Here is a 26,469-nt window from a genome sequence, read left to right as displayed (position 1 = left end):
TGGGCCAGGCCGGGCCGGGCCACGGCCATCCTGGAGCCATGGACCTGTTCCAGCCGTGGAACCCCCCCCACTGCCTTGCCGTGGGCAGCCGGAGCGGCTCGGCTCTCCCCCCTCTCCACTTCGATAAGAAAAATTCAACATTCCAGCTGCAAAGCTGCAAGGCCGAGGTGAGATTAACCCTTTTATTGCTGTGAAGAGCTGAAAACCTGAGGGAAGAGAGAGAGGAGATGCTTAAAGCTGAAATTCTGTTGTGAAGCTATGATATATCAGAGTATCCTGTTGTAATTTCATGAAGATATGGGGGGTGGAGTGTTCAACTCGTGAGCAAAAGCACCTGCGCTGAGATAGGCAGATGCTGACGCAGCTGTAATTTCATGAGAAGTTTGGACAGGGAGAGATGAACCAGATGAGGACTTTTGCTCCAAACGGGAAAGGAGAAAACCTCAGTCCGTAGAGATGAACCAGATGAGGACTTTTGCTCCGAACGGGAAAGGAGAAAACCTCAGTCCGTAGAGATGCTCCCAGAGATAGTCCTAAAGATGAAGATGATGAAGACCCTTTGCTCCCAGGGAAGGAGAAGGGCCTCTGTTTTTGTTTCTGAACGGCTCAACCTTAAAATTGTACCCCAGAAAACTTCAAGAGTGGACCCTCGAAAGCAGTTGCGGGAAAAGCTGCAAGTCGGGGGAAAGGACTCACACGCAGGCAGAGAGACTCCTCTTCCTAAATGGACTGAACAATATTTGGAAGTGGGCGGCTGTCTCGTTGTGATAATGTTTTCATAGCATGAGCAAGAGACTTCTCTTTCTAAATGGACTGAACAAGGTTATTATGGAAGTGGTAAACAGACTGAACATCTCAAGGGTTGTCTTTTCACATTGTCAGTGGGAGAAGGGAGGAAGGTGGGGGGAGGAGGAGAGTTCTGAAGGTGGTATAATTTTTTTTCTTCTTTTAGGTCTGTTAATAAACTTCTTTATATTCTTTCAAGTTTGGTGCCTGTTTTGCATTTCTCCTAATTCTTATCTCACAGCAGATAAACAGTAATGAGTATTTTGGACCAAACCACTACACTTGTATAAATTGGAGATTCCTGACTTGCCTTCAGATATGCCATATTAATTCACATCTGCTGCAAACATGGGCCACTCAGTGTGCCTTGCTTTGCCAAAACACACCCTGAAATTCCCTGCTGCAGCATTTCCTTGCATGCTCATGCATAATTCACACAAATGAGCCTCCTCTTACCCAGGTGGCCCTTGCTGGAAAAATTTCTTTTTTTTTTCTTTGAGACAGACAGTACTAACTGCCCTGAGAGCTGCTCTCCCCTGGAGCATCCCTGAAGGTCTCTTTTTGTGCTTCCTGCATCCATGACAGCCCACATTGGTCAGCTGTGGAGTGGCGATGGGAATGTAAATAAAGCTGGGGTTTTTTACACCATTTAATGTGCAAGAGATGTTTCCTTCTCCTTTTTTCCCCCTGCCATTTAGAGCATGTCTTCAGTGATTATTAGTTATTTTCAGTATTTCTCACTTTTTGGAGTACCCTGTTGGTCAGCTCTGAAATAGCCATTACATTTCTGCATTTGCATAAGAAAAAAAAAAAAATAGTGCAGTTCAGTTGCTCCATCTCATTGTTGTCAGAATTGCAAGTTTCCCCAAAAGATTTTCTCTTTAAAAAGCAAACCATATAAATTTGAACTGGTTTTGGTCTTAAGAGTGTTGGGAGAAGTACTACCTATCACCACTCTTGCTGTGTTAAATATATAAAACAGTGGAAAGGTTGACTCATTTCTCTGAAAAAAAAAAAAAAGGGGAGAAAAAAGAGTAAATAAAGCACTCAGTCAAAATTTGCTTTATTTTTGTAAGCTAACTTAGGCATCCCACATATGTAAAGGCCGACTCCTGGCTCCCAGGGGCTCGCAGCTACAGGGAGTTACCCAACAGTTGCCCCTGTGTTCAGGCTGTTCCATCTCCACTGTGGGCCTGGAGGATGATTACTTCTTTTAAGAAAAATGCTCCTAAATGTAGGAAGAGAAACATAAATTGCTAATGGCTTCTCCTCTGTGTATTCTGTAGATACCTTTTCAAAAGCAAAAAAAATGGGGATAAAGTTTTTACATGGCTTTGAAAGAAAAAAAACCCTTAAAATCTGACTGTAGTGTACAGCTTTTACCCGTGCCTGGCACATTTTAAGAGCCCATATCAGTTTTCTCATAAATATCCTAAAAATGTAAGATGTTTTAATTAGAAATTATTAAATGTTCCATGCTTAAGAAAAATAAAAGTGCTGTTTGCCACAGGGCCATTTCAAAGCATAGGAGACATCAGTAAAAAAACCAGAGCAAATATTTAACATTTACTTTTAAGTCTATACAGGCATTCTTATTTATTTTACCATGTGGTCACTATTAAGTGCATTGGCCTGCATCCATCCTTGCAGCAAAAAAAAAATAAAAATAAAGCACTCCCCTGTAAGCATGCGCAGCTTTGCAGCCCTGCCAGCCCAAATATTTGGATTTTTCTGGTGGGGATGGAGAGTTTGGGGAGCTGGAGTGCGTGTTTGGCTTTGGCACAGGCTGGGATGTGCTCTGTGCCCTTCACCTCCATCCCTTTGCAGGGAATCGGCCCCAGGGAAGTGCTGGAGATGGTTTCTCCACGTTTGTTTTTTTCCATGGTGATGTTTAGGATTAACACCTTGAAGAAAACACCCCCTTCCTCCACTCCTTCCTCATCCTCTTCCCCGGCCATCGCTCGTTCACAAGTCATGAGGTCTATTCATCACCCCCTGTGTAAGCACTACGGGCAAATCCTGTATTAGCCACATGTGCAAGCTCTTTTTTGCCTCCTAAGGAAGTTACTTAACAAGTTTTTCTTATTTTATACCAAGTTTTTTTAGGAATCTCCCCCTATATCCTGTCACAGACGTGATCCGGCCCCGATCCCGCTGCGGTGACACACAGTCCTTGTGGGGTTGTGCCCTAAATCCCTGTGAAACACAAACTTCTGCACTGCCAGTGGCAGCTGATTTAATGCAAGGATGCCTTGCAATACCCTTAGAAATGGTTTTTTTCCTCATGGACACATTCCAATGCATGCACAGAAGAAATGAGCTTGCTATGGGCTGACTCCAGACAATACAAAAATGCTGTAGATACAGCAACTTAGACTTCCTCAATTAAACCACAGGTTGGCTGTATTTAGGTCAAGAGATTGGTCAGGAAATTAAGCTCATCCTTTTTTTTTTTTTTCTCTTTTATATATAATCTCATTGATACATCCTAACCACATCAAAACCTAAACCAATTCTCATCTGAGTGTTAAACCCTGTTCCTCCACGTTTCCCCTCAAAGGGGAAATAATCATGATAACAGTTGTGAGGTGACGAGTCTGAGGGAGAACTGAAATTGTGTCAAGAGGGGAGAGGATGGGGACAAATGTGGAGCACTCCCTGCAGCTGTGCTCTTTAACTGGATTTACATCCTCCTGCATCACAGGCACAGAGGAAACGGGTCCCCAGCTTTGTCCCCGACACTTCTTCTGCAGGGAAAGGTTATTTTTGCATGATGTCTTTAAAATGCTTCTCTCTCTTTACTCCTTGGTATAAGGAGTGAAGATCTGAGTCAGCACATGTAAATACATGGGCCTGGCTCCTGGCATGGATTTTGGGTTGGGGAAGCTGTTTAAATTGTCCACATAGAAATTTTACCTCCCCTTCCCACCCCTTTGCCCCCCACCAAGCCCTGAGGGCATCCGTGGTCCCACAGCTGGAATGTGCAAGGATCTCCAGAGGGAAATTCCACCAGCCAACCCCAGCCTGCAGAAAGGGGACTGTGCAATAAGGAAATTCGAAGGATTTGTTGTTTTTATCTCTTTTCATCTCTGAGTTTATTAAAGTGCAAATGTCAACCATGGAGACAGCTATCACATGCAGTGCAGTACACCGAGAAACACTTTCCACACCATAAATGGAAGGAAAAAGGCTTCGTTGTGATTATCTAATGCACAAAGGACAAAACTGAACCAGGGCTCTGTGCCTTTCCATAACAGAAAGTACTAAAGCCATGAATTGGAAAACAAAACCCTCTCCAGGCCCTCATTTGACAAAATAAGAAAATATCAAGAAGGATGGAGTGTTCATAGAGCTCAGGGTTTTGGGTTTTTTTCCTGAGCTTCATGTTATTGATACATTTGAAGGGATGCTTCTACTCAGAACTTTTTAAAGTTCAGTATCTTTTTTTTTTAAAAATCATAAATACATAATATTATAAATCATAAATACTCCTTAGAGTATGAATTTTAAAATTGCAGTGGACAAGTCCAGTTCACCTCTCTCACAGAGCTGAGGTCTGTCTGCCCAAAGATGCTGGGCCATGGACACCACAGATATCCTGGGATGCAGTTTTCCTTTGTGCTCTAAAAGAAAAAAAACCAAAACAAATGCATTGAAGTACAAACCACGTGGGTATAACATGATACAGAACACATGAACATGCTTTCAGCAACAAGAATAAATATTACCATGGCTACAGGATCTACTTCACAGCTTTGTGAGATGAGGATAAATAAACTATTTCCAAACTTGAAAAAAAAAATAATAATAACCAGAGATGAGTCTTACAAATAAACTTTGATTTTTAAATTAAGGCAGCTTCAGCAGGAACTTCAAGGCTTTTGTTGAAAACAGACTTGTTATAACACCAAAAGTGTACTCGTGCTTGCAGGTAGAGCTCTGATTCACAGTCCAGTTCTCCTAATTTTGACGATTAAAACGGGCAAAGATCTGTGCCTCGAATACCAGGTGTGCTCTCTGCAAAAGTCAGTGTTCCATCAGTAGGTGTAATGTGGGAACTCTGAGATCCAGTTTGTCTCTCAGGCATGGGAGTGAGGTACCTCTGGCTGAATCATTAACTCCATGGCCAGGAGGCAGACTGGGAGCTCAGAATTACAAGAAGCTGTTGGGTTTTTTTCATAAGTGAATGATGAAAAAGGGATATATAAGGGGAGGGCTAAGGAAGCCAAAGGAAAGCACTGAATGAAAAGTCCATACCAAAGTAAGACCTTAAGAAAGGTGACTCTAGTAAGGTACATCATATACCTGGAACAAAACCAGATCCTAAAACTTTCCAGGAAAGAAACAGCAGGAGCTCGAGCGGGGGTTGGTTTGGCTCATCCAGATGTGCAATTCTTCTTCCCTCTCTCCTCTCAGCTAATAAAAGGGTGAAGCCAAATAATTGCACAACAAATGGTACTTCAAGTATTTAGAAACATGGCCTGCATGTCTCAGCGGGGGGATTCTGCATGAGCTGGGGAAATTGTGCACCTCGTGAAACAGAGCTGCCACTTCCAGCAGTCCCGACGCACAGCGAAGGCACGAGTTCATGTCCTGCACACAGGTCCCTCTTCTCCTACAGGGGTGCACACTGACAGTAAAGAGCAGTGAAATGAAAAGGAGTAGACAGAAGGGTTATTTTGTTCAAACCTCATCTATTCCAACACGAACGCCGCTATAATCACACACAAAAACGCACACACATCACACACTAACCAGCCGGCTCACGTTTTTACAACACTGCCCGTATATTCCCCTGTGCTTGTACACACCTCATGAAATGCTAAACGGGACACACAGCTGAAGATGCATTTCTGACCTGTTAAAGGGAAAAATATATCCTGCTGCCTTCACCAGCTCCAGCTCCTGAAAATAAACCTGCCCCAAACCCCATCGTCACCAGGGCTTTGGCCAGAGTGGATGGAAGGGCAGAATTCTCACAGCTCCTGATGCCACTTCTCCTCCCATCCCTGGCCAAGGCCATGCTGAGCCTGATGGGGTCAGCTAAGCTACTCATGGGCTTTACGTAAAAGAGGGTGTAAAAATAGCATCCCCTTTGTCCAGCTCCTCTCAGAGGCTGGGATTAGAGTGCGGTGGCAGTGTCCAGGGCACACTCCTGCCCTGCTGGAAGAAAAAAGCTGAGAGGCCAATGACAGGGGTGCCATCTATGTTTTATATATATGCATGTATGCATATATAATATTTACATATGTATAGCTTCCAACAAGAACAGCACAAGGTGTTTCTGAATTAACTCATCCAGGAGCTGGACTTTGCTGTTGGAGCCTATCTGAACTCTTTATCCTTTGCATTTTCTCTCTCCCCTCCCTCAGGCTGAGGCAACGTCTGGGTGAGTTTGTGGCTTGCAAAGCACAGCTGTCCAGTGGCTTCTGAAGAATTGCACTTGGAGTAATTCAAGTTTCTGTAGTTCAAATATTGTCTACCCTGCTTTTCCCAACGCTTGTGCATGTACCAGCATAACTCAAAAAGAGCTGACCACAGTGTGAAAGTTAAACTCTTCCTCTGGTAAATATAACTGGAGGTCAGCAGCTCCTCTGCAGCTGGGAAACAGAACACAGCCTATTTGAAGGTAAAATAAATAATAAAAGAAGTGAAAGTCCTCAAAGTGCAGCACGGATTTGGGTAAGGCTGTGATGGACTGTTCAATCTGCTGTGGTCACTGAAGAGGTGCTTCCACCAGTCCTGCTCCCTCCACTGCCTCTGCTGAGCCTGAGCAGGGAAGTTGCTTCATCTCTGTGTCTGCCCATATGGAAAGCTGAGTAACTCTGCCTGCCTTCCAGGCAGGACTGGTTTTGCAGATCCACATAGCAGTTAATGTTTGCACGGGTCTGAGAAGATGCCAAGTGCCACAAGGGGCTTATTCTACAGCCTAGAAATCCCACCCACCTCCAGGAAGCAAATATTTCTTCCCAAGGGCATGTGCTGCTGCTTAGTACCATTAGTTCTGCTGGGTAGGAAATCCCAGAGGACAAGAGTCAATTTTAAAAAAGACATCAGTACATCTACCTGCTCCTGAGCCCCAGATTGTAACACACCAGCCCCTTACCAAGACGGCTACAGGGGCTTCCAGGATTTGGCAAGATGCTCAGCTGGGAGTGAAGATTTGAAAAGCCTTTAACATTTCAAATACATGTCACACATTGCTGTTTCCTGGATGGGAATTAATGCCTGTCCCTACAGCTGCTCCTGCTCCTTTCCAAAGGGGTTTCTCTCCATTGCCCAGAACCATTCAGGGCTCTTTGCTTGTGTCTCAGCCTTGATCCAAAAGCTGCTGAAGGGCTGGGTGCTGCTCACCTTTGACTCTGGGGTGGGGTTTGGGTTTTTTTTTTTTTTGCATGCAGGAGTTTGGATTCTCCATCCAAACTCACACCACAGCACTGGGGACACAAATCACCTGGCAGCCACCAGGCACAGCACCAAAGCCATCCTCCACCCCAGAGTATTTATTTAAAAATCATAATATAATAAAAGGCTCATTACAAAACCTAGGAGCACTACAAATATTTCCAGTATTTCTTTTAAAAACAAAGCTGTTCTGCTGTGGGTTTATAGTCCAACCACTGCTGTGTTGGATTTAGTGTTCAAGAGCTTAACAACAAAACTGATTTTTTCTTTATTTTTCTATTTTTTGGGAAGCTTTCTACTTTGTGCGGCTTCTGGAAAAACTGGAGCTGTAAAGTCACGTTAGTGAGGATCCAAGCACAATCTGTAACAAAAGTAAGGCAATTCTGTGGTTTTTTTAAAAAAAAAGGGACTTCAAGCTGAAAAGGTCCATTTAACTGCCAGTAGATGGCAAAAATATCCCGTGTTTGTCTTACCTTAAATGATCAGTAAAAAAGGCTTAATGTGTTGTTCTCTTCCTTGCTTCTCATAGAAACTTGCAGAAAGTATAAATTAAAGTGCAACTGTACCAAAAAAAAAACCCCAAAACCCTAGGAAAAAACCTCAAGGGGTCATAAGAAGCTATCAAAAAGACAGATTACATTTTTTTTCAAGTTGAATGACTGCATACCTGGGACCAGCAAAAGTTCTTTGCTTTGTTTCTTAAAACAGAACACAAAGGAAAAAAAAAAACCAACCCAAAACAAACCCCCCCACTCAGGATTTTTTTGGCAAGGTTTTCATAAAGCATTTGTTCCTTGATTAGACTATTACTTCTTAATCAAGTAAATGGAATTAAACACCATGTCAAACCCAAGCAAGATGCCAACACTGCCCATTAGATTAATCCTGTGTCATAAAAAATAATAACCCTTTCAAACAAAGAAGTCACACATGCAGTAGGGTTTACCCTCAGGTAACAAGAATTTAACATTAAAAATCCCCGCAGTTTGTCTTAAAAAATAAAATCCCATCCTTCAGATAGCCAGTAGCAAAGGAACAGTAAAATTCTGGGTTGGGATATCCCTGCCTGGTCAGCGGAGCGGCGAGGGTCACAGTCCAGTGGGCAGCAGCAGGACGGGAGAGCCCTTGGGCACGGGAAGTGTCTCCAGCAGCAGGGAAGGCAGATTTGGCAGTGATTTGAGGGAGGTGACAACAGGCAGAGCTTCCTAGGGGAAAGGTGAGAGGTGAGCACTCCGGAGCTGTTCGGTGCTGATGGCTCTTGATGGCTCAGTGATGATCCCAACCCTCAGGTGAAGCGCTGGGTTTTCAGGGGGGTGATCCGGATCCTGTCCCCTGCTCACCTGAACCCTGCTTGGGATTCAGCCCCTGGAGCCCGTGGTGAGGCAGGGGAGGGGGAGCAGGTTGGAGGGAGGTGGCGATTAAGGGCTGGAAAAAAGGCAATCTGCCTTCAGCTCCGAACGTGGCGAGCAGGTCAGTGCTGTCCGGAGCTCTCGGGAGGAAGTAAAGCACCTTAGGGACACTCCTCTGCAAAGACTGGACACGGGGAGGCCTCCCCATGGCAGGTTTGCAACAGGACCTTTGCACATCCCACCTTCCCTCCCCATCTCCAGCAGAGGGAAAAAGAGAGGGGAGGGAGGTCATATTGCACTCGAGCAGAAGCATCTAAGCAGCTGCTGCTTTGGGGACAAAAGAGTTAGAGAGGCCAGTACCTGGGTGTGAACACTGCAGAGCTGCTTCATCACCCTCCACTCCATTTCATGGAGCTCCTTGTCAACACCTTCCACCTGGCTCAGCCCATTCTGCCCCTGCTCTCCACAGCGATGGGGAGACATCAACCTCCCTGCAGGAAGCTCGGCTATGCCTCCATTAACTCAGGATGAACCAGGGGAAGGTGCTTTCCAAAAACTTGGTGATACATTTGTTACTTTACAGCCTCGACATTTCCCATGGGGTTCACTAGGTAAAAAAAAGGGTATTGGATACATTTCACCAGGCACAAGGAAAGAAACCAAGTTAATCTCCTCATTGCCTTGTCAGAGGGGAGGATGTTTTGGGTCTGGGCTTGGCTCTGTGCCACGGGCTGTGGAGTGTTCAGGAGAGGAGGAGGAAGAACAACGAAGCAAAAGGAACAAGGGGCGGACGAGCCGGCGCAGATCCTCACAGTGCACAGCGGGGCCGGTGCCATCAGCGGGCCAGGGCCATGATGAGGCTGGCACACATCTCGAAGAAGTCCATGGTGTGGCTGCCCAGGCGCGGGGGCACCAAGGGGATGCTGCCAACGAAGGAGCCGCTCAGGGAGCCCATCAGCGACTGGCACTCGGTGGCCGCGGCCGCGTCGATGCTCAGGCGCGGCCGGTGCAAGCCCGCAGCCGAGCAGGAGCGCTGGGGCGTGGAGGAGCCAGACCTCTGCTCCATCACCTCGTCTTGACAAGCCAAACAACAAAAAAAAAAAAAAAAAAAGAAAGGAAAGAGAAAAAGTGGGATTAGTTTGGCAGCTGCAATGCGGGTGTGGTAAGGAAATGGGAACAGCGGCAAAGGTGAACGGCTTGAAAGGACTTTTACCAACTTGACACAGCCCCATAAGCGCTTCAAAATGCAGAGGATGGTTCTTAACCCTCCAGCCTTGCCCTTCTATGTGTCTCCATCTCCTACTCACCGTCGATGCTTTTGAAATCTAGCAGATAGCTGCGGTTGTCCACCTGGTAGAGCTGCAGGCTCATCTTCACGTAGTTGCCGGTCACGGGGTTCTTGCGGCGCACCCGCAGGTGGTAGGCGTTCACCACCTGCAACGGGAAGGCTGCCCTCAGCAGGGAGATTCCAGGCAGCAACAGGAACACTTCTTTTCTTATTTTTTTTTAAATATGAGCAAGACATCTTCTGGGAAAAACAGCTTCTCAAAAGGACAATGCCTGTAAGCTTAAGCAAATGGCTTCATTTCCTCCTATCTTTAAATATTCTTCTTAAGGCTCTGATTCACCAGCTGCTGGCAGAGGAAGCTGCAGTGACCCATCTGCCAGGCACAAAACTGATGTTTGCTCCTCCCTCACCAGCAGCCATGGCCATATGAGCCAAAAAATCCACTCGTGGACCCACATAGGACAGCGTCCACGAAACCAGGGCAAGCTGGGCAGAGCAACCTCTTCCATCAGCACAGCTAAACCCAGTGTTTGTGGCTCACCCTTGAGCTGTGTATTTCCCCTTGCTGCCTCCCACCTGACAATCTGCTGCATCTCATTTACGATGAGATCTTTTCTCTGCACTATATTTATGAAGCAACTGCGTGGATGGGAGAGTTAATTCTGATGAAGAGTCACATCTGAAGTTATTCTTAGGGTGGGAAAGACTATTGTGAAACCTCCTCGTACAAAATAAGCTCCACTGCCCACACAAAGATGTTGGGTTGAGTTGGTTTGTGAGGCTGTACCAGAAGCACAGCAGATTTGTTCACTCTCTGCAAAACCATGTAGCTAACAAATGTCTGGCTAGTGTGGGCAAATGCACCTGGCCATGGTCCATCTCCTGGCTGGTGCAGGGAAATCGGGTTTCTGGAAGCTACTTGGCTTTCAAGACATAATATTATCAAAAATAAGGCGGAGCCAGGAGGTTTTAGAAAAGCAGCACAGTGAAATTCACACAGTACAACCCTTGGGACCTGGAAGGAGGAGGGGAACTCCCCTGGTGATGAAGATCTGGGCTGAAATTCTCCTTACCTCACTCCCAATGCTCACATGACGCTGCTGCCACAAGTCAGGAGGCCACAAGTTAGGAGGGCTCACCTCAGGGCCTGCACCAGGATTTAGGGAGTCGGGCACGGCAGCAGAGATCCAGGGCTAACTTAGGGATTTATTATTCCAACTTTGAAAAAGACTGTGACTAAATGTTGCACAGCCCTGGAGAAATACATGCAGTGAGTACTGTCAACTAAAACATCTGAGTTTAAATCAAGAAGCTGAGCCCTAAATTGAGGAAGCAATAAGTGTCTGAAAACACATCTGATCCACGAGCACTGCAGCATCTCCATCAAGGAGAAGGCCATCACACTCATGGTACAAATCCTGCTCTCAAGGCCCCCTGCCCCTCATCCGTGCATCCTTCAGGACAATGCATACTGTGCCATTTCAGCATTTCAGTCCTGACAGGACCAGGCAGAAATAATGAGAGTTCCTCTGCTCAGGAGCACTCGAGATGACCTCGCAAGGAATTAGCCACTAAAATTAGAAATGTGAACAGCTCCTCTTAACCCTGCAGCTAAACGAGGCAGAATCATCTTTCCAGCCAAAGGCTCAGAGCACTCAGAAAGAAACCCCTTATTTCACGCCATAAACAAACACCACAGACACCGAAGCACAGCTGGCACCTTAATTCAGAGTTTGCATTAACAAGGAATAGCAAGAGATGATGGCAAGGTGGGGGCACTTATCTGGAAACAGGTGAGGCTAAAACCACGCTTACAAACCTCCCTGAGCTTACAGGGAAAAGGATGCTGGAAACCCACCCCAGAGCACCAGCATTCCCTACCTTCCACTCGAAGTCCAGCTGCTTCATAGCCCGGTACACCTCAGCCATAATGTCATAGGGTTTGCTCTGGCTGCGGATCCCCAGGTGCCACTTGGCCTTTTTGACAGTCAGGGGCTTTGGCTTGGTGGTGTTGAGGGCGTCCAAGGGACAGCGGGCTTTGGGGCTGTCGGCGATGAGCGGCGGCATCCGCTCGGGGTGCGGCTTCACGCCCGGAGGGATGTGCAGGGTGCTGTCGTCCATGAAGGAGCCGGTGGGGGGGCTGGAGGCCAGGTAGAACTCGCTGGCCTGGTTCATGATGCGGCGGTTGTCGATGACCAGGTGATAGGCCACGGCCAGCTGGTCCTGCGGGTCGCCGCTGTACAGGCTGTTCATCACCTCCGACTCCGTGCACTCGAACTTCTCGCACACCTCCCGCACCGCGTCGTCGTCGATGACCGTGGCGTCGTAGGAAGGGTCCTCTGGGAACAGGTAACTGGGCAGCTCCTCCTTGAACCACTCGTGTTCCCTGGGCAAGGCAGAGGGGAGCACCGTGAGCTCTGTGCGAGGCAAGGTGGGGAAACCACGAGCGGCCAAGAATAAAGCCCAGCTGATGAACTGGGAGCAAAGCCCAGCCCGGTACTGGGACAGCAATGACACTCTGCACACCGGGCTTGGAAGTAGGATCTCAGCACTTCCAAGATTTTCACACTTTGGGATTCCCATGGGCCTGATGGAGATCAGAACATCCAAGCTACCCAGGTACCCAATTCCCACCGATTTACAATGAGGTGAATCTTAAGTGTCTAAAACTCATACAGTGCCTTGTCTATAGTTTCTGTGTATTGACTGTAATCTCACCACATGTGCTGCTGCTCTAACATGTAATTAAATCCTCTAATCCTAAGGAATTAAGAAATTAAAAAGGAGGTTTGCATGGGTTTACTTGAAGGGTAAAGTTAAGGCTGTCCATTGAAAATGCATTAAAAACCTGAGAAGTCCTGGAAGTCCTAGTAATATTTATGTTTATGCTTAGCACACCAGCTAGATGGAATACATCCAATATTTACATATTAAATTAGAAATTCTTGGGTGTCTCCTCCTTTTCTATTGGATATACAGTAAGTACCATGATTACCCTCTTTATCTGGTACCCAGAGGGACGTGGTCTTGAAATAAAGTAATGAAAAAGGGCTGGTGGATATTAAGTTCTTAGGATTATTGGATGCTATAGCTGGTTTTGCTAAGTGCTGTTAAGAGATTTTTGAGGCTATTTTATAATGGAATAAAATAGAATTTTAAATAGGTATAAAATATATATAAAATCCTCATCCTGTTCATCATCACCATCATCATCCAGCCAGCACAGAAGAGCGCAGGGCTGCTCCTTGAATCACTTGGGACAAAAACCATCTGGATTAGCTGACTACTCCTGAGAACCACCCTGCCCACCTGCCAGCAGGTGACCCTCAGGACAGTCACCAGGACACCAGAGACCCCCACAGGCAGCCAGCCCACTCCAGCCCACCTGATGTCCTTGATGGTGGCTCGCTTGAGGGGGTCCACCTGCAGCATGTGCATGAGCAGCGTGGCCACGGAGCGGTTGAGGTATTCTGGGATGTAAAACACCCCGCCACGGATCTTCTTGAACAGGGTGGGGACGTGCTCGTCGTCAAAAGGCAGAGTGCCACACAGGAGGGCGTAGAGGATGACACCACAGCTCCAGATGTCCACCTCTGGGCCAGCATAGAGCCTGCACGAGGGCAAGGACAGGAGAAATGTGTCACCACCATCCTCTCCTCTGTCAGGGTGCAGGTGGGGGGACCCCCCTGCCAGCTCCACCAGGGAAAAAGCTCCATCCCACAACAGGGATGCTCATGTGGTTCCCCTCAAACCAAATCTGCCTCAGCCAAAACTGCTCAGGGAAATGAATGGCAGAGCCAGCACTGGCTGCCCACACTCCTGTGTACAACCCTGCCTCCACCAAACTCTCCAAAAGGCCAAACCCAACATTTCCAAGAGCCCTGCCAGGCTGTTTGCTCCTCTGCCTCGAGGGCTCAGCCAGAAATTTCTGTTCACTGAATGAGGCAGATCAAACAGCAGCAGATACTCTGTCGCTGAGTGTTTATTTTTGGTCTGCTGGTATCTAAGTGCTCCTGCTTCTGACAAGCTGCCAAATGTGCTCTCTGCCATCACCAACCCAGGACACCCCAAATATACAGTTCTGCTGCTCCTTGTTTGGTGTGCTTATCTCTTTTTGCTACAACTGATGCTTCCCCAGAGATTTTGGGAGGCAACACTTCCCCTTGGGCTGTGAGGCCCTGCCAAAATACAGAGGTTGAAATGCAAACACAGAAGTCTCTTGGTGAAACCTCAGCATCCTGCACATGCTCCCCCTTAAAAGCATCACTGCAGACACATCAGTGTAGAAACCATGCTGGTCATGCACGTGGCCATTGTCTGAACACCCCCAAAACATTTGGTCTGCTTGTCCAAGGGTGAGGCTCTCCCTGCTGAGGCCAGGGACAGCAGCAAAGTCATTTTGGAAAGGCAGAGGATCAGCTGGATGCCCCCTGAGCCCTGCCTCCATGCCTAGCTCCCACAGATCAGAAGCCTGATTCTTTTGCTGATAACTGCACTGTCTGAGCAGTTTTTTGGACTTTTAAGTCCAAATGAGATGCACTTTCATGGCTCTGAAGCCTGAGCTGTCACACTCTACTGCTTCTGTGCTCTAGCAGGGAAGGCAGCAGGAGCCAGGAGTCAGCCCCCCCCTGCCCCACACACCCACCAGCAAGGCAGGGAGGGTGGATTGTACCTGCCCCCCTCAAATGCAGCTCTCACACGCTGCTACAGTTCTGAGGAGAGGCCAGCTTGGCACATGGAGCAGGGGCATGAAACTCAGGCAGCCCTGAGACTGTAGGTGGGAGTGATGAGGGAGGGATGCAGCTGCACGTGAAAATGGGCAACATGGGGGCTCAGTTTTGGTTTTCCTGCTTACTTTTGTTGCTACTAAGCTGCACTGCCTGTACTCTTGGAGCACTCGGACTAAATCCTTCTTGCTGGTCTGCCATGTGCCTTGTCTCCTACACAAACTGAAAAACATGTGTCTGGCCTTCACTGAAATGGAAATACTGTGACTATTTTCTTGGAATCCCAGTAGTTTCTGGCTTTGTCCCCTTCTTGTCAATGAGGATTTACTTCATTTCACACACAGAGCTGTAGCCACAACAGGGTTTTTGGATGTTAGTCTAATTCCTAGGATGCTCTGCCAACACTTGCTCTGGTGTAAACAAGGATAAAATAACCATAATCACAGCAAACACATCCTGAACAAAATGTTCTATTTAAAAGCTACGCTTATAGGCAAAAAGACATTGGATTAGGAAAAATAAAGGAAGATTCAAAAAAAAAGGAGGCAGATAATGAGATGGGAAGTTTGAAGGACCATATAGAGGACCGAAAATTTGAAAACCTATATTTGCAATCCTTGCTAAGCTATTACAGAGAGAATTAGGGAAAAATGTACTTTCTATGTAATTTCTGTTCCTGACAGTAAAATATAGGAGGCAACACTTCTGTATCAACACGTGGAAGTCCAGTCCAACCTTGTGGAGTGTGTTCAACACTCCATGTGCTGTACAGATGTTTCATGCTGAGAGATACAACCACACAGGAGGTTTGTCAATTCAACGAATCAGTTCAAAATAAAGCTCTGAATGTTGAACCTACTGCCATAGCCAAAACCCCAAGCTTAAGGAACCAGAAGACAAGTATTTTCAGTACAAGTGTTGTGAAGTGATTAAAGATCTTCCTGGTCCTTTTGTTAGTGAATGGTTTTCCTCATTAACACTGTGTTTTATATTGCAGGTGGGCAGGAGAGGAGGGGGTGGCCTGGAAAAGCCTTTCCACCTGGAACCTCACTATTTGCATCCAAAGAGTCATTTTCACCCTCTTTAATTAGCAATATAAACAGTCAACATCTGGTATTAATAATTCTTCCAATGTAAACACCTGTAGCAAAACACGGTTTGCTATTACAGCTACTGAGAAGTAAAATAACCAAGAAAACCTTCAGATCTTTGCCAACAGATTCACCCAAACATAAAATCCAGGTTGGAAGGATGCAGTTGCTTTTACTAGATGTGCAAAGCTGTTTCCAATACTAAGAACAAATTTAAAGCCCATGTGCTCACATAGAGTCTGATTAGAAATGGAATGTGTTACCTTCCAGAGATGACTTCAGGGGCTGCATAATTTGGGGAGCCACAGCTGGTGCGTAGAAATTCACCATCTGACATCATGTTGGACAGTCCTACAAAGAAAATGTTTATTACATACTGATTTTTGATTTGAAAGTCCAGCCATGGACTCTTCTGTGTCACACAGAGGAGAGGCAGGCAAGTGGAGTGGGATATTTGGAAGAGAACTGTTGATATAATTTAGATAGACCCCTCTGAGCTGATTTGAAAATTATTATTGTTGTTGTTATTATTATTGTTGTTGGGTTTGTTGTTGTTTGGTTGGTTTTTTTTCATACCCAACCAAGAAATATTCACTCCTGGCTAATTTTGCTCCTCCAAGTTGCAAATCCCAGAGCATGGAAGAAAAGAAACATAATTCATCCCAGAGCTCTTACTTCACATGGGAATTGGGTGGGGCTGCGACATGAGTAAGTCTTCAGAAGGATTTACATTGCTAGAAAGGACTCACCAGGACAGACTTGGTAGCCCGGGTATTTTAATGGATCTCAATCCATAATGCCACTTAAAGACTCCTGTTACTGCTTGTTGTAAAATGAACTGAGGCCAAGAGCACATGGCCAAACAGAGGGAGAACATGCACCAAAATAAACACACACAGCCAGCTCACCCCAAATTAGCTGCACCGAGTCTGCCTCAAAAATAAATGAGGTAAATTTTACGTCGGGTGATTACACTAAAACACAGCAGAGATTTACAAATTACTTCGCTGCTCCATTCTCAGTGCCAGCACAGAAGCAGCCTGCAACAAATAATCCCTGCTGCTGCAGGAAGGGCAGTGTCTGTAAGTGTGGGCTTTCCAGCTGGTGGTGGCTGGGGCAGCAGGCTCTGGGTTTTGCAGGGCGGCTCCACGGCCACGCTCCAGCGGCGCTGGCTGCGCCTCTGGAATGCTGCTGGGGTCACGTACCAAAATCAGCTATCTTTGCATTCATGTGTGCATCCAGCAGCACGTTCTCTGGCTTCAGGTCCCTGTGCACAACCATGTGCCTGTGGCAGTAATCCACCGCAGAGAGGATCTGCTGGAAAAGGCGTCGAGCTTCTGCCTCCTCCACCTGTGGGAACAGCAAAGAGAACAGCCCTGCAGGGTGGTGTGCATGCAGAGCTGGCGAGGGAAGGTTTGACTTAGCAAGGAGCTAAAAGCTTGCAGGGTGCAGAGAGAAGATCCCAGTGTGCCTGCGACCAGAAGCAGCAAATAAAGCAGATTTCTCACCCTTGCATTTAAAATGTGCCAGTGTTTGCAAATGATGCAGCCCAGAGATGAAAGGTGAGACCTCAATTCAGCTGAGCTGTCGACAAGTATTTAAAGGTGGCACCTATCAGACAATGGCCTGCTGTCCCAATGGGACTGGTACAGATCCAGAATGGACAAAACACCACAGAGGATGTTGCTGGGAGCAATTCCTCATGGACTTCCTCTGGAAGCAACAGGTGAAGCTGGAATACTGTGGTGATTTTAATTACCTGTATAGCTGTAAGGTTGTATGAGCCATATTAGAGAAACTATATTTAAAATTACTATTTTTAGTGACGAATTCCAAAAGTCTCTCTTCATGAAAAACTGAGTTTATAAATGCAGAGGGTCAGAAAGGATCCAAATTAGTCTCTGAAAAGATCTAGATGGCTAAAATGTGTGAGAAATCAGAACATAGAAAAGAAAATTGAGTCAGCTCCATCGACCATGGCACTACTCTAACGCAATTTACTGTAAATGTATTGATTTTGTAGCACAGAGAGGGAACATGTGATGGGCTGATCCTTCACCTGAACCCTTATTCTGGATGTCCACTTTGGCCCATTTTTACCTCCTTGCCTGCAACTCCTCCATGGGGCAGACATCAGTGATTTTCTTTGTAACCAAAATCTCCCATTTCACAGGCTCAACCCACACCTCAGGTGATCTATACCCAGAGGGACTGCTGGCATTTGACAATGTTGCTCAGATAAGCCACATCCTTGAAAAGTCTTCAAAGAACCTGATGTGGAGCCAAGGGGGTGTCTGGGAGAGGTGAATGACTGGGGCAGAGCCCACACTGAGTGGTCTTCCCCTCCCATACCATAAATCTGCTGCCGAAACATGGGGCTTTTGACAGGCCACCCATCACTAAAAATCACAAAAATAAGCCAGTCTTCCAAATATTTGCCCTAAGCAACACATTACCTTGGATATTTTGGTTTGGGGATATGCCAGAGAATGTTGCTAAAAGTCACACACAAGTTTCGTGCGAGCCAGGACGAGACACCCCAGATGGGGTTGCTGTGAAGCAACTTCTATTTTGGGCCTTAACCTTAACTGTGCTCCCCTGAGCAGTCATTTTGCTCCTGAACACCATCCTCTTCCCACACAAGTGTCTGGGCTGACTTGGGACTGGCACTTACACGTCCATGCTTACAGATGTAATCAAACAGCTCCCCGCCGGACACGTACTCCATGACCATGAAGAAGTCTGTTGGTGTGCTGATGACCTGGTACCTTCAAAAAACACAAGGAGATTTAGAAAAAAAACCTAATTAAGAACAGGGAAAGGCTTTTAAACAGATTGTTAACTCCACATCAGTGCTACAAACAAGAATTTGTTTGGATCTTGCATTTGTAACTGCTTTCCACTTCTGAAAAGCTGTCTCTTGTTTCCAGTACAATCTTTCACTTGTCTGTGAAAGGACCTCTCTTCCAGACCTATGATCTTCCTTCAGCCTATTAAATAATCCTCTGAAATATCTGCCAGGCAATCTTATCACATTTAGGACTGCCCTGACTTTCAAATTTCCATTTTGGGTAAAATCTGCAACAACAGCTTAGAAATGAATGCTTGGTTAGCTGAGGGCAAGGAGAGGATCCATCTGGTTTCCCTCAGTCAAGAAAAAAGAAGATGAAGAACTCTAGGCACTAGAGAGAGCTTCTTCTGGATAGGTACAGAAACAAAAAGGATGCCACTCCCTCCAAAATTATTTTTCAAATATTAAAACCCTCTGTGTTCTAGAATGGGGAGAAAAAAACCCCAGAGTATCACCTTCAACTTGCAGATTTATTCTCCATTTTCTTTCAAAATGATCCCTGACTGCTGCAAAGGCATTTCAGTGTCCCAGCTGGAATAAACTGCCAGTGATCAGCTGAGGTCAATGCAGCCCCAGGAACTCAAAGCAGCACCAGCTGGGACCTCCCTCACTTTTATTACAGATTCATTGTTTTGTTGTTGTTTGCTTCTTCTTTTTTTTCCTTTCTTTTGCAGATGAATTTCTTGAATTTTTACAGCTGGGTTGTAATTTGAAACAAAGAGATTTCAGCAATTTTCAGAGGTTGGCAAGGGAACGTGGGATAGTCCCATAAAGACCAATAGCATCAACCTCAATTTTCTGAAGAGCTTTGAACCCAGACATCGAAGTTACAGTTAATTGCCCCAATATTTCTTTTACATACATTTAAAAACTTATTGAAAGAGGTTTGTGTGCCCCAGTCTTCTCACATCTTTATCACAGTATTTCATGAGTGCAACATGTACCATAGGACACAGGTATTGTCAAACTGGATTTAATTTTAATTGCTTTGACAAATGTGTGAACAGGATTTGACTTGCAGGATGCTGGGCACACAGCTGAGGAGCCTTGCTGGTGCTTTTTTCATGAAATAATACCAATCTGTTCTCCAATAAATCCATGGAACTGTGAAGTTACTCTAAAGTCAACAGCTGCTGCATGGTTAGTTATTTAACTGGAGAGAGAATTTGTTTTCCCTTGCCTCTAAGTCCCAGGTATTTGCTATATCTCATGCCAGCTTTAAGGCTGACCTAAATGTCAACTTACCCTTGCAGTTACCATTCAACAGCTTTCTTTTATAGGAATGCCAAAGATATTATCGAGTGCCTCATTAATGTGGGCTGGCTGCACAAACTGGGGATTGAGCAGGAATCCCAGAGGCTGCAGTGCAGGTGCTGATTTACGACCCAAACTCAGGTTCATCAAAGTGGCAACTTTGACAACTTATGTCTGAATAATAAATTTCAAAAAAAAAAATGTTCTTTTAAGCTCTGGATAATCAGTGCATTAAAACATAAATCCTATTGACTGGAGGCCAAGGTTTCACTCTCAGAGCCTGACCATGCTGCAATTCATGGAATCACAGAACAGTTTGGGTTGGATGGGACATTAAAGCCCATCCAGTTCCACCCCCTGCCATGGACAGGGACACCTTCCACTATCCCAGGTTGCTCCAAGCCCCATCCACCCTGGCCTGGGACACTTCCAAGGATGGGGAAGCCACAGCTTCTCTGGGCAACCTGTGCCAGTGGATGTTCCAACACAAAAAATCTTGGCCAAACACATTTTTTACTGCTCTAATCCATCTCCTGCAACCCAGTTAAGTGTGTATGAAAGGTCTTTGTGCACAGAGGAGCAGCTGAACACGTGGCAGGGAGGGTACTCACAGTTTGATAATGTGAGGGTGCCGGAAGAGTTTCAGGTTTTGAATTTCTCGTTTGATCTTCCCCACCACATCCAGGCTGCGGATTTTCTGCCTGTTCAGTATTTTTACTGCTACTTTGTGCCCCGTCAGCTGGTGTTCACCAACTATTAGAGACACAGAGAGAGAGAGAACATTGCAAAGTCACTAAACAGTGCAGCAGGATTCACTCAAGCAGTGTAGGACACTATAAGCAAAAAGCCACTTCTGAAGGGAAAAAAACAAAAGATGGGGGTGTGAAATATTTTTAAATTTTTTTCTCTTCACTGTTTTCCCAGAGGAGTCATAGAGGCAGAAGAGAGGGGACTTATCTGCCAAAACCACTCCACTAAATAAAACAAAGTGAGTTGCTGGAGGAGGTCGTACCCCAAGCTAATTTGCAAGGATTTATAGCATGTAAAAACTAGATTAATCAGAAACAGATATATTTAAATGGCAGAGGAGAATCTCCACCATAACACACTGGTTGACAAAATTCCCCATAAATCCAGTCTTAAAACTGGACCATCACACTTCTTTTTTTAAAAAATGGTATAAGGATCTTCCCTGCCCAAAATAGGACTGCAGGATTTGCATTACTAAAATGAATGTCTATTTATACTCCCTCCAGCGTGCTTCTTGCTTTGATGACAAGCAGCAGGAACACTGCTGGACTGCAGGAGCAAATTCTGCTTTTAGCAAAGATACAAACTTCAATACGAGGTGTTTTTTTTAAATGCACTTGGTGCATTGAGATGCTGATGTTTGTCTCCTGTGTTCAGGGAAAAACCCATAACCACAAACTGGGAGCAGCCCCACTGCCACTGGGGGAATTGCACTCAATGATGTGAAACGAATCCAGCATGGGGCTCCATTTGTTATCAATAAACAGACCACGCAAAAAATAAAAAGCTCTCAGGAAGCAAGATTTGTATTGAAGTTGAGAGCAGAAACTGCTTGAAAATGGGGTGTTTATATCCAAAAATGGTTCTCAGACCATGAGCTGCCCCTTCTCAGCGTTTCCTAATGGGATATTCAACAGGGTGACACACGGATGGGTTCCTAAAGCCTGCACAGGAAAACCTGCTTGCATTAAATATTTGTGCTCTCTAATTAGGAACGTCGCCCTTCCAGTACTAACACACGGTGCAAGGAGTTAATTACTGCGAGCAAACCCTGTTATTACATTATTAGAGCCTGTAATTTGGGCAGCCCTAATGAGCTGATCAGAAGCACCCAGGGTAAGCAGGAGGCGTGAGAAGGGCAGGGCAGCAGCACTCAGGGCACGCCAGGTCACTATTATTAGCCACCAGATAAGACCTGCCAGAGATTCTTTCCTCAATAAGAGCATCCTAAAAATAAAACACTTTACTGCCCTTGAAAATTAAAGCACCACTTTGCATGTCCATTTTATTCCTCGTAATACTTAAAACTTCTGGATGATGGAATGAAAATAAACTCAGCTTTGCAGCAGAGATGCAATTTAGGGATTAACTGAGGGCAGGAGGAGGCAGATAATTCCCCTTGTGCAGTGCAAGGAGAGTGCTGTAAATCATCCCGGGAGGCATTTTCCCTGGTGAATCCTTGGGGAGAGGAGAGCAGGGCAGTGCTGCAGGGAGGTAAAGCGAAGTTTTTTCATTGAACTAGGAGTGATTTCTGCCACCCTTTGTTTCAGGACAACACTTTCTGGCCTTGCCTCAGCATATGCTTTGAAAAATTTTTATTATACACTTGGGGGAAAAAAAAAGGCCATGCCCAGAATGAATAATTATTGTTTTTAATACTGTTGCCAAATAGTTCATCCCCTTTCCCATCCGTGACAAACAATGTGTAACTCTGCAAAGGTTTCCTAGCACAAACACATTAATAATTAAAAATAAACAGCCTATTTTGTAATCCATCTTCTGCTTACAGTAAGCATTAGATACAGAGATATTATTGTTTCTGTCCCCAGTGACTTGTTAAGCCTCCTTGAACTCAGTGAGAGAGAGACAAAGAGGGAACAAAATTTTATATGTGGTGGGAGACTTTTAAGCCTTTGAGGGCTCTCTGTAGCTGCAGGCATTTTGACATGGGCAGTAAGGACAACCCTCCCTCTGCTCACAGAGTCACCATCTCTGACCCCCCAGGATCATCCCAGAAGTGAGGGGCAGGTCCCGCGTCTCCCACAGGTATGGACGAGGATCCTCACCCCAAGGGTGGGCAGTGGTGGCCTTGCCTGGTGGTGAGGACACCTCCTCCTTCCTTCTCAGGTTAAAAAAGTAGAAAGGAGACACTTCTCATTTACTTACTTTTATAAAAGGGGAAAAGAAAAATGAGGAAGAATAATGATTCTAGCACCCTGAGCACAGATAACAATTAAAACCCCGTGACAGCATGGGTTTTTTACCTCACTTTCTTTATCCTACCAGCTCAGGCAGCACAAGCAGTTAACACTTTTGCAAATGCTTCAGGGCAATGTAGAAGCTTATGGAGGGGAGAGGAAACTCCTTTCCTATCAGCTCTGCTGGCCCTTATCTCAGCCCAAAGTTAAAAATGAAATCCATCCAAAGCATATATTTAGCAATGCTGTATTAAAGCTGCCCCGGTGGCACTCGCCTTTCCCTCTCCTTCATCTGCTCAGTCTCCTTTGGTTCCTCCTCCCTCTGACACAAAGTTTGCCTTTCAGCAGCAATGCCACAGTGCCTGGGAAAAATGGGATCTGATCCCGACTGGAGCCTGTGGAGGTGCCACCACAACCAACATAAACACAACCCAAGCACTGAGGGACCACAGATCGGTCACTTTGGTGGGAAAGAAGCCACCAAGGCCCCCAGGGATGCCATGGGTGGCATCACATGGAAAAAAATATTGGGGTTACTCTGCTGGATTTTGACGGAAGCTCTCCAGGCTGCACCCACTGTGAACCTAGCTGTGTGAGGGCTGTTGTCACAGGAGAGCTTTTGGGGACCCACAGGGTGGGACATGCCCATGGAAAACACAATCTGTCTAATCTGTTCTTACCAGCCCTCAGGGAAGAACATGCCACCTCCTTCCTCCAAGGCTCTGCTAAACTCCAAATCCAAGATCTTCTCCACAGTTCTATTTCCGCAAATTATTCTTACCTTTGGCCTGGGGGACAGGGAAAATAACTATATTTGGTAAAAATGCTGTGTGGTAACTTCAAGCCTTGACATGACACCTCCTATCCATCTACCACATCAGCTCCTGCCACCTTCCTCTCTTCCAACAGATGCTGTGTCCTCATCACCATTTCCAGATGGGATTTCAGCACTATCACCAAAATCCTGCCCTCATCTGCCAGCCTATTTGCTCCCCTCTGCGCCTTGTGTGTACTTTCTGCAAATGAGATCAAGAAACTGAATGGGCTTAGAATAAAACAGTTTCTTGCAGTGTTCAGCCACTTTTTAGGAAGATCAGTTCTCTGATGACCCAGCGAGTCAGGGACTTTTTCTGTCATGTCTCTGGCTTCTGATGGCTCAAAATGACTACTGAGCTCCAGCCATGAGTTCAAGCTCTGCTTCGTACCCCATGTCACTAAATCCTCCCTTTCATTGCCATTTTCTTATTTCCTTAATAACAATAATCCTGAGCAACTGTAAATTACAATTTCTTAACTTTGAGGAGTAAGGCAGGAAAAAGTGCCAAAACCAAAGCTTTGTGCAAGGCAGAGTTTGAAGAAAACACATCAGCAACAAGAAATGTCACTGATGGCACCTGACTTCTCCCTGGAAAAGCAATTATTGTACCCAACACACCATGCTTGAATCAACTGACAAAAACCTCTTTACTTTTCTCATGTGAATACAAGTTCAATTTGATTAAAATGCTGTAATTCTTTATAAATGGGAGATTCCATTCCTTCATTCCAGGTCCCAGTCTCAAGAACAAACTTCAACCTGTCAGTTGTAGGCAAAATATTAAGGAAAAAAAAACCCATATAAAGGTACTAGTCATCTATAAAGGATTTTTGAGCTAGGAAACCTCTTTTATGTTATTTGAAATATTTCTTTGGAAAATGTCCATTTTTACCAAAGTCAGGTCATAGGTGGGGCAGGGGGTATTTGTGCTAGTTAAGGAAAAAACCACTATTGTTGGAAGGTTTAAATTGGTCTGCAAGGAAAAAAGACCCTGCCTTTAGAGCAGTTTTTGAGGCCTGCTAGTATACATGAGTGATTTAAATGGTCCTTACTGTTAGAAGTATTTATTCTGATAATTCTTTAGACAGTAAATTTGTGGTTTGGGATTAAACACAGCAATATATTTTTAGGGGCGTGATTAATGGTCACAGGTGGACTTTGCTGCAGTGGTTGTGGTGGTTTCCTTCATCTGCTGTCAATTTGGGTTTATTTTAAAACTCCAGGTGCTGAGGCCAGGCACAGCACCCCTTTGCCTGGCCACATCCTAGTGGGGTGGGGCAGCTGCTCCCCCAGCTCAAGCTAAACCTATTTCCTACTGGTAAACACAGCTAACACACTGAATTTTGTTGGGTTTTTTGGTTTTTTAGTATCTTGTTTAAAAAATGAAATTTCCATGTAATGGCAGAATTCACAGGGAAAAGAAATACAAATATTTGCAAGCCTCACAGCCAGGTAAAGCAAAGCTGGTGCCTTCAGGATGTCAGTTGGCTGCTCTGGCATGACTGGCCAAGGAATCCCTGTCTGGAACCCCAACCTGACACAATCTCCCCCATGCTGCAATCCTGGAACAATTTGGGTTGGAGGAGACCTTAAAGCTCATCCCATTCCACCCCCTGTCATGGACAGGGACACTTTCCACTATCCCAGGTTGCTCCAAGTTCTATCCAACCTGGCCACAGACACTTCCAGGGATGGGGCAGCCACAGCTTCTCTGGGCAACTTGTGCCAGGGCCTCCCACCCTCACAGGGAAGGATTTTCTTCCCAATATCCCATCTAACCCTGCCCTGTGTCAGTGTGAAGCCATCCCCCCTCGTCCCACCACTCCACGCGCTGCCAAAAGTCTCTCTCCAGCTCTCTTGCAGCCCCTTTAGGCACTGCAAGGTGCTCTAATGTCGCTTTGGAGCCCTCCCTTCCCCAGGTGAAGCCGCAGCTCGCTCCTCCCTGCCCGCCCCGGCCCCTCCATCCCCGCGGGAGCCGCTGCGGGGCTGCGGGGCGCGCTCGGCTCCGCGGGGCGATGCTCGGAGGGGCGGCAGCGCGAAGCCCCTTCGCTCCCGGCTCCAGGAGCCGCCCGGAGCACCTGCCGCCCCTCGGGAAGGGAAGGGGCGAGGAGCGCAGCCCTGCACCGAGGGGCAGGATGCGGTGCGCGCCTCAGCCTCCCCATCGCCTCTCTGCGAGCGCGGGAGCAAAGTTTTGGTGGGTCCTGCTCGCGGCACGGACTCCGGGGGCTGTGGCAGCCCGGACCACCGAGGGGCAAGCGCCGCATCTCCCACCAGCCGCCCGCCACCGCCGCATCCCCGCCGCGGGCAGCGGCCGCCTCCCCGCCCGTGTGCCCCGGACACGGCTCCGCCAGCCGCTCTCATCCCCCGGGGATGCTGAGAGGAGCCGCCGAGGGAGCGCCAGCGGAGGGAAGGGAGGGGATGCCGGCGCGGAGGCCGCGGGAGTGGGAGGAGGGAGGCGGCGGCGAGGGGCGCACCCGGCCCGGCCCGGCCCCGCCCGCGGCCGCGGTACTCAGCTCTTGACTTTGCCGAAGGTGCCGACCCCCAGCGTGTCCCCCAGCACGTAGTGGCCGATCTTCACCCGCCCATCGTGCTTCTGCTTCTCGGCCATGTTCGCCCCCCGCCGCCGGACCACAATGCACAGGGCCGGGCCGGCGGGGCGGGGAGCGGAGGGAGCGGGCCCGGCCGCCGAGGGGCGGGGAGCGGGAGCGGCGCCCGCCGCCGCCAGGTGGGGACCGGCGGGGTGGGGACACCGCTCCGGCGCGGGTACACCTGCGGGGCACACCCCCGGGGGGCGGCACCTGCCGGGGGGACGCCCTCCCCCAGTGACACTGGTCAGGGGTATGTTCTCTATTGCCATGCACCTGCCGGGGGGACGCCCTCCCCCAGTGACACTGTTCGGGGGTGTATTCTCTATTGCCATGCGCCTGCCGGCGTGACATCCTCCCCCAGTGAC

The 26,469-nt window shown here is 47.0% G+C and overlaps 2 protein-coding genes across 5 annotated transcripts in view; one reads left to right on the top strand and one right to left on the bottom strand.

The window, feature by feature from the left end:
* FYB2 (FYN binding protein 2) overlaps positions 1 to 1,434 on the top strand; it is a 24,500-nt gene extending 23,066 nt beyond the window's left edge. For all 3 annotated transcript variants that reach the window (XM_042030785.1, XM_042030786.1, XM_042030784.1), the window contains exon 20: positions 1,291 to 1,434. In XM_042030785.1, the coding sequence (XP_041886719.1) occupies positions 1,291 to 1,300 (10 nt within the window). In that variant the 3' untranslated portion in view covers positions 1,301 to 1,434. The remainder of the gene's footprint in view (positions 1 to 1,290) is intronic.
* A 2,415-nt stretch (positions 1,435 to 3,849) lies between these two features.
* On the bottom strand, positions 3,850 to 26,208 carry PRKAA2 (protein kinase AMP-activated catalytic subunit alpha 2). Of its 2 annotated transcripts, XM_042030782.1 has the most exons (10): positions 26,031 to 26,208; positions 20,363 to 20,504; positions 18,321 to 18,414; positions 16,852 to 16,996; positions 15,910 to 15,997; positions 13,214 to 13,438; positions 11,710 to 12,214; positions 9,848 to 9,974; positions 9,353 to 9,614; positions 3,850 to 8,396 (listed from the first exon to the last, which is right to left on the bottom strand). In XM_042030782.1, exons 1-9 carry the CDS (start codon positions 26,122 to 26,124, stop codon positions 9,376 to 9,378), a joined length of 1,659 nt encoding a protein of 552 aa, XP_041886716.1. In that variant the 5' UTR covers positions 26,125 to 26,208; the 3' UTR covers positions 3,850 to 8,396; positions 9,353 to 9,375. The 2 variants fall into 2 exon arrangements, with proteins under 2 accessions (XP_041886716.1, XP_041886717.1); XM_042030783.1 differs by lacking the exon at positions 26,031 to 26,208 and adding an exon at positions 23,380 to 23,470 and having other exon boundaries at positions 3,850 to 9,614.
* Between the last annotated feature and the right edge of the window lie 261 nt (positions 26,209 to 26,469).

This window comes from Corvus kubaryi, unplaced genomic scaffold (assembly GCF_017639235.1).
Source record: "Corvus kubaryi isolate FWS band 111438036 unplaced genomic scaffold, C.kubaryi_AGA036_p1.0 37334, whole genome shotgun sequence".
NCBI lineage: Eukaryota > Metazoa > Chordata > Aves > Passeriformes > Corvidae > Corvus > Corvus kubaryi.
Note: the sequence above shows the minus strand (reverse complement) of the source record. Positions and strands in the feature narration are given on the sequence as shown.

Bases quoted from the DNA above. Each gene is read 5' to 3' on its own strand.
- PRKAA2 (XM_042030782.1), bottom strand. From the start codon at position 26,124: ATGGCCGAGAAGCAGAAGCACGATGGGCGGGTGAAGATCGGCCACTAC. The intron at 16,997-18,320 runs GTAAGTGCCAGT...CTGTTCCCACAG, and splicing joins ACATCTGTAAGCATGGACGT to GTGGAGGAGGCAGAAGCTCG. The intron at 13,439-15,909 runs GTAACACATTCC...GCCCTCGTGCAG, and splicing joins CCTGAAGTCATCTCTGGAAG to GCTCTATGCTGGCCCAGAGG.